Raw genomic sequence first — 8,121 nt, forward strand, 5'->3', positions numbered from 1 at the left:
AAATTTTTATTATTGTGTCTTGATCTGAAAAGCAGTGTATAACTGATGATTCGCGACACTTGAATAAACTACAGTAAACAGTAAACAGTAAACTGTAACATCAAGGAGGAAGACAACTTGGACCATTTTATGTTCAGATGCAAAATTGCTGATTTTCTTAGATGTGAATTAATTAATAAGTACCTTAAAGACTGTAACATCAACAAATTAGACTTTTCAGGAAGAATGAGGGCATTACTGTTTGAAACTGATGAAGCTAAAGAAAATGATATACATAATTATGTAACATCCTGCATTAAGTTAAGGAATATGGGTGATGGGTAATTCTTATTAATAATCAATATTAATTTTAATAGCATATACAGTAATTTAGTTGATTAGGTTATAATAGGTTACGGGGTCTGCCACCCCTTACTCAATCTTTGCTTTGTAATGGAATCAAAATTGTAATGTTTATATCTTCCATGGGATCATGGCCCGAGGGAAGATTAGTATCAATAAATCAATCAATCAATCAATCAATCAATCAAATAATGTGCTTAAAAAATCAGTCCAAGAATTTTTGACAATTTCTTCCACAAATGGAATATTTAAATTTAGGACGATTTATTGGCTGGTCTACCGTTGGTTTAAAATTTATCTTTTGCCAATACCAACGCAGTCTAACAAATTATAATTAAGGTTTCCCATTATAAAAAAGAATTAAAAAATTAAATTTAAACATTAAAATGAAATAAATATTTGTAAACACAATCATGTGTTCAGCCAGCCTCCAAAAGATACACAAATGCATTTATGAAGAATTATAGAAGTAACAGGTGCAAATATATACGTTTAATTATGTAAATATCCATAAGTAGCGTACATATGTATTTAACTGTTTTATTGAGGTAGTCAATTTTTATTACTGCATATCCTTTTCATACAAATTACACAAATTTAGAAAATAAATAAATCCTACAATAAAATAAATCTCAATCTCCTCTTCATCGGATTATCCTTTGGTAACGTGTCCACCCATGTTCTCAAGGTTACCGTGACAACGCCCGATACCACCAAAATGGCTCCGGCAACACTAAAAGTTTAAATTAAACGATTTTAGTCATGATTCATATGTTCTTAGTAGTTAATAGTATGATTAGTATGTATGCAAAAATGAGCGTGACATAGGTCATCGCTGAAATTTGCATCAAATATTTTAATACTAACGAGACATACAAATAGGTATGAAAAAATACATATAAAAAGTAACCACAAAATTGAATTTATAATTTAATACTCTTGATTTTTGACGTTTATTTTCTTTAATTAAAATATATGGTTAAAATGTGTCCAACCGTTGAATAAGCTTGATACAAACTGAATAAATTCGACCAACTTCTTAGTTAGTGCCGAAAAAAGGACACAATTTTCGTCTTCTTTGTTGAGTATTTTTGTCCCATTTTAAATACACACAACTTTATTTAGAGTTTGTACGAGAGCTCGCATTACGTTGCCACCCGTACTTACTTATTTACGCAGCCCGACATACAAAAACACTGCAGAAAGATGTCTTATCAGTAACCAACCTGATAATGTCCGGATATGTCCCGACGATCACCCACTGCCAGAAAAACACGAAGATAACTTCACTGGTCCGAACCAACGCGACTACGCCAGCCTCCTCATTTTGCAGCGCGAGCACCAAAAACGTTAACGCGCTTCCGAGACACAGTCCCGCCAGCGACATTCCGATGATATCTTCCTTCGCGGGGAGGTTCAGTTCGCCCCAGCACCAGGAGAGGATCACGCCCTGGGTGCCACCCCACAACATGGCGATTAAGTTACTCACGCCGTGATAGACTTCACTCATTGAGCGGATTATGACGAGTTGAAGGGCGATGATGATCATGGTGACGACTGCGATGCCGATTCCGATCTAAGGATTAAAATTAATTGAAATTGACTTGTCATGTCAGCTTATAAGGGATATCGCTCAGGGGATAGTCCGATTTTTACAAATATTTACCAAGTTTTACCAATTTTAAAAGCCAATCGATTACAAATTTAGTAGTTTTAGTTTTGCAAAGGATACCATCTCCCAAGGGCGACGTTTGGCATAGATATTTGCATCCAAGGAGGAGAAAATGTGCTCAAAGTCGATTCAAAGGTTCCGCATTAAAAAAAACAACTACTCGTTTTCTCCTCTATGGATGCAAATATGTATCTTCTCCAAACCTGACCATTGTGGGATGGTGTCCTTTGCGGATTTTAAACTATTCAAATTTGTGATGGAATGGTCCTAGTTTGTTCAAAATCAGGGAATATACGCTCCATTATTATGCTATGTTAACTAAAATTAGTCCCGATGTTGTAAGGGTTTCTTATGGAAAAGTTTTGTCTAATTTTAAAATATATATCATTGCTCTAAACTAACCAGAGTATTTTGATCGAATTCCTCCTTCCCCGTTAAAATCGGCGGCCTTGTCATAATTCCAATCCCGCAAACGGCCACGATCGCCGTAACGATTGGCACAACGCCGCATTTTTCTCCCAGAAAGAGCCACCCAAACAAAAACACGGCAATTACCACGGCACTAATCACAGTTCTCAAATCTGCCGCTGAAATGTATCTAAAAGCTGCGACGGACAGGTAAAAAATTATTGAGGTAATGATTCCCCGAAGGAAGACGAGGGCCACGTTTTTCTTATTGTCTTTCAGCGGGAGGAGCCCCTGGGACAGGGACCCTCGTGCGTAGCACTTGTGATACAGGATGCACACCAGCGCGACTGCGGCCGCGGTGGGGGAGTACCAAATCCCCACGTTGAAGGGGTGTACGTGCGAGTACTTTTTCATAATCGTGTTCGTCAAAGAGAGCATGTTGACGGCGAGGAGGGTGTAAAACACGCCGAGATAGCGGCGCCATCCTACGGGCTGAGTGCGCGGTGCGACTGTAATTTTAAATAAGGAATGCGTTGTTCTAAACATTTTGCTCGTCATAAGTACAGCATGGATATGTAATTACGAAAAATTACTGAAACGCGTATCTAACATTTTAGTACTCACGAAATATGCATATATGAAAAAAGCAAAAGGAGAATTTTGGAAAAAATTATTTTTGAATTTAATGGTCTGGATTTTTTTCTTTCAAGAAAAAACTCGCCCCGGTAAGTGATAAATCGTTGAAATTTACATAAAATACATATATTTTTTAAAAATTATGCCAAAAGTGAGTTTTTTGCAAATAATATCAGAAACATTTAAGTGTCAAAGCCAAGAAATATTTCAAACTATCTGTATTTAAAGCATCGTGCTCAATGTATGTGTTAGAGGTAAGAAACATAAACAATATTTGACCAACGGTCATTATCAAAAGAAAAAGTTTAAAATGAATAAGTACATCCACCCTCCGACGACAAACTTCAAATATTTTTCTTTCTCAGCATTTCTGTTCGGTACATACATTTTAGACTTTCTAATTACATAAATATGTAAATAATGGGCGTATCCCAGCTTGTCATACATATGAATATCTACTAGTGAAGAAAATAAATGTTAACTACGCACCGAATTCATCTCCTCTCGATTCTATGATGACGTACAGACTGGCCGAGCACATGGAGGCTGACCGTGTCATTTTTGCTGACGATGGGTGTGGCGTCATGTGAAGGGTGAGAAAGGGGGAGGAGGCTGACTTCTGTATTTCTTTCTTCATTTTGTCCTCCTCCTGCTCCACTACGAGGTACGTCGAGGTCGGGGCCATTTTCAGACGGAGTTTACTGATCGAATGACGCTGGGTTGATCAAGTGCAAAAGTGTGTATGTAAATTTGGGGGTCGGGCAGACAAGACGTCGTCACGAGATGGCGATACATATTATTTCATTCATCGTTGACTAATTAAAATGAGGGGTCAAGTATCATTAGAACAAATTCGGGTAGTAATAATTGTCATAATTTATGAAGGGGTAACCACCAGGTTGTGAAAGGCGTGATGTGTAGACAACACAAACCAGGGTTCCCTAAATACAAAGCGCTAGAGTTAAGATGATTCAATGTCAATCCGGAATTGAGTCCAGTCTTTGTCTTGTTCGAATCTGAATTTTTCTAGATTTGAGCCTGTCATTTCTAACATGGCAAAAATTAGCCCTACTAAAGGTTATTTGAAAAGTAAGATTGTCTTGTTTTGAGTGTCACACATAAAAATATTTTGTTGGGATCAAAACATCGAAAATTAGCAGAACTTTTTCTAGGAAGATTTGTGAAATTGCACATGACTATTTCTAAAAATTTCATTGTCATTGTCAAAATTATCTTGCCAAGTGTAATGCGAACTCGTATAAGCTTGGCATTTTATTTGTAAAATATACAAAATATGCAAAGCTTGTTTGTAGTTGTGCACCAACTCGGAAAAAAAAACAAAAACATCATATAACTAAGGAGGGGAGGTTGTGTACTATCAACTCCCAGATCCTGATGCCCTTTGGACTCAGCTTTTGGGAATTCTTAGTATTTTTAAAATTTAAAATTCTGAATGAGCATTGTTGTAGTAATCAACAAAGCAAATTATGTCTGGGCAATAATCATCAAAAAAGTTGAGTTTGATGTTGGAAATAAGAAAGCAACTATCTGGGAATACAATGGTGAAAGAAATTTCAAAATCCGAGTAAAATTGGATTTTTGAGATGGATTTGAGTGAGTGAAAGCTGGAGTGAAAGCGGTTTTTGGGCACCTTTGAGTGGGTGTGGCGGGCGCAAATGTTTCCATGGAATCAAACCACTTCAGGGTTGTTGTACAGTCATGGGACACTACAACATATCCAAAGGGCATCAGGATCTGGGAGTTGATAGTACACAACCTCCCCTCCTAAGCACATATCAGTAAATAAACACGCCACTACGCGAACCCTGTTTTGGTCTCATCGGTGTCAAAATAGGTTGTTGTGAAAGTCGTCAAGTGTTTATTGCAGAGTCGAAGTTCAACACGACACGAACAATTCCACACCTTATCGCGGACGCAAAAATATGTTCGATATCGTCAAACAGACGCGACGTGACATGGCTCAATCTCATGATTAATTTCCAGTACTTTCTGCTCCAAGGTGGATCGCAACCACTTAATATCTGTAGTGTGTTGAAACGTGACAAACTAATGGCCATATGAACAATGTGAACACTGACACTACAAAACTGACCCTTAAATTAATTATCTTAATAATAATTTTCTAAATTTTAAAGAAATTCTACAATTTTAAACTATTTATGTCACGTGTCAAACCTCCTACGTTTGCCCATAACTTAATTTCAGGATTGGACCAGTCAAATTCAATCCTAAAAATTTTGGGGGCCCTTAACATAAATAAAATCCAGCAACAGATACAATAAACTTGCGAAAGCGAAATGAATTGAGATTCATGGGCTAGGTGGATTGTTGACCAAAAGAATTTGAAATGTTTAAAGTTTCAACACTGCATGACCTACGACTTTTTTTGCATGGGGGCAAAGTATTTCAAATTCTGAAATCTTTTTCCTCGAACCACAATCTAAAGAAGCAAAAGTCCATCTTTTTTATCTCATTTTTACGGACACCAGGTCATCCTACCAGTAAATGAGGGTAATATGACCTTTTGACCCCTGACCTCATCACCATAACGAAGTAACGAGCTTCGAACAAAAAAAAATTTTTTAATTAATAATAAATTATAATTAAATTTAATTAAAACTTAAATCTTTACATCCGATACAAGTAAAAAAATTTATTCGCTCATGGATTCTTGCGCTGACGGACAGACAAATCGATCTCAATAATTACTCTTTACTACATTCTGTTCGTTCATAATTGTTAACACGATTACTGGACGGCCAGCCCCTGACGTAATTTTGTTTGCCATCCTGCCCAAACAAAATAAGTTAATTGAAATCACGCAAACAGATAAGAACTCAATAACAAGGTGGACATGGCCTCGCCGCGTGGGTGTAAATATTTTGTCAGTCAGTGAACAAGTTAACTGATTGCGCACATTGTTTCCACCGTAGACAAAGAGACGCGTAATCAACGGACAATTTGCACTCACGGATCCTGACCGAAAGAATTTTTTGCACTCACAATCAAACCAGATACGCAAGAATGAATAGACACATGCAGGATAACTATTTACTAGTCGAAGGTCCACACTACTAAGTTTTCCCTAGTTTTCGATATAACAGAAAACCTGAGAAATGATTTCTTAAAAAACTGGGTTTACAATTAAACAAAACACCGGTTTTCTAAAAAAATTTGTTTTGGGATTTTAACAAAATTCAAAAAAACTTTTTGGGGATAATATTTAATTTCTCATGTTAAAATAAGTATTTATTAACTGTCCTGTAACAACTCCTTATTCTCAACTTTATATGTAATTTTAATTTTTCATTCAACTTTTGATTGCTACATATTTTTACAAACTTTTTAAAATTTGAACCAGAACCGATTTTAAAATTCGGCTTAACGCCGGAATCGAAATCTTGTCCCCTGAGATGAACGTCTTTGGTTCTTCATATGAACAATTTCTATAGTTATTAAGATGCCTACATTACATTTTAAATTCTTCTATATTTCTTGAAAGTATACATATGTCCAGTATTTAAGATAGATATATACAATGAAATAGTGTTTTTTTCATCTTCCAACGATTTTCGAGTTTGATGGCTCAAAAGTTGCATAATATTTAGTAGATCAAAAATCCGTAATAAAATTGGGGGGTACGCCAGCAGTTTTCGAGATCTGAGCCAAAATGTGCGAATTTTTTGCAAATTTTGGATTTTGACTCAAACTAGTCCAACTTTTGGTCAAATATCGCGGGAAATAATTTAAAAAATTATTTTATACTAGAATTTGGCCGCTGCCTCGATTTCGGACCCCAATTTTTTAATATGTCGAACTTTGCAAAATAATTGCATTTTCCGTATTAGTATGCCACGATCGAATTTTGGAATTTTGGTTAGCATTTTAAGTTAATCCATAGGTGTAATGATCTAACTGAATCGCTAGATACAATTCGTTACTTATTCCGAATGTTTAAACCAACTGGGAATGTTGTGAATAGCCGGCTATAGCAGTAAATTTGGGACCGCAGTTGCAACACATATTGCAACAAAATTTGAACGAAATCTAAATTAGAATATGAGTAAGGAGTTCATGTTAATGTTACGGATTTCTGATATGTCCTGTTGCCAATTTAGAATCTTGAAATTACCGCAAAGTTTTGTTAACCACTCGGAATTTTGTTAGTGCCGCGTCGACTTGTTACTTCTTACAATGCAAGTCTTTTATGTGCACAACTCAGATCGGGTTGCGACCAATTTTATTTGGTTCACCACAAAAAATAAGCGTACCCGTATTTTTTCATTTTTCCTAATGCACTAATTTGAGCGCGAGGCGCGAATTTTAAAACATTTTTCAGGCAAAACCTCGCTTTTTAAAAATTCTGTAAATTTTCAAATTTCAGCGCCAATCCAAAAATTCGGTAACATGTCTCTTCAGAATGACTTACTTACCTACATATGTAATCTAATACGTCAAAAGCAAGTTAATCGTGCAATCCACAATCGTCTTAATTATGGCGACCATCCAAATCGTCGTAATAGTCCCGAAATGTCCCACCCTTAACCCGATCGGCCTCAAGGAACGGATCAGCCGTCTCTCATACCTTCTGAAACAGAGCTCCCTTAACGCTCTCAAGTACCTTGCAGACTCCTCATAGGAAATCGCTGATCGTGGCAGTATGGTCCCTAGCACGGTGATTTCTATCACGCCAACTATCGGAAATGTGAGATACACCATGAACGGGAACGTCCCAAACATTTTGATGGTCGCATAATTCGCCAAGACGGAAATAGTGCAACCAAAAAATACAAAGGGTGGAGCCACATGGTGATAAATTTCTAAGTTCACGTAGCTATTCCACACCCTTTAGAGCCCTGAAAATTTTGACCGTATCGAATAGTTTAGTCTTATGCGCCCTAATTAACTCATGGAGCCCCAGTGTTGTTGCCTGAATTGTAATTAAGGTACACACAATCGTAAAGAAAATGCATTTAAACAGCTCATTCGTGGGTAGCATGTAGGCTGTCAGCTTTAATAGGAAACCGAGTCCTCCACGGGCT

The 8,121-nt window shown here is 36.7% G+C and overlaps 1 protein-coding gene across 1 annotated transcript; it reads right to left on the reverse strand.

Annotated features, from left to right (window-relative positions):
- Nucleotides 1-868: 868 nt before the first annotated feature.
- Nucleotides 869-3,754, reverse strand: LOC110861273 (solute carrier family 35 member G1). Its single transcript, XM_022110377.2, has 4 exons — nucleotides 3,548-3,754; nucleotides 2,417-2,931; nucleotides 1,569-1,918; nucleotides 869-1,075 (listed from the first exon to the last, which is right to left on the reverse strand). The coding sequence occupies exons 1-4, from the start codon at nucleotides 3,741-3,743 to the stop codon at nucleotides 958-960; spliced, it is 1,179 nt and encodes a 392-aa protein (XP_021966069.1). The 5' UTR covers nucleotides 3,744-3,754; the 3' UTR covers nucleotides 869-957.
- Nucleotides 3,755-8,121: the final 4,367 nt, after the last annotated feature.

Source organism: Folsomia candida, unplaced genomic scaffold (genome assembly GCF_002217175.1).
Source record: "Folsomia candida strain VU population unplaced genomic scaffold, ASM221717v1 Fcan01_Sc039, whole genome shotgun sequence".
NCBI lineage: Eukaryota > Metazoa > Arthropoda > Collembola > Entomobryomorpha > Isotomidae > Folsomia > Folsomia candida.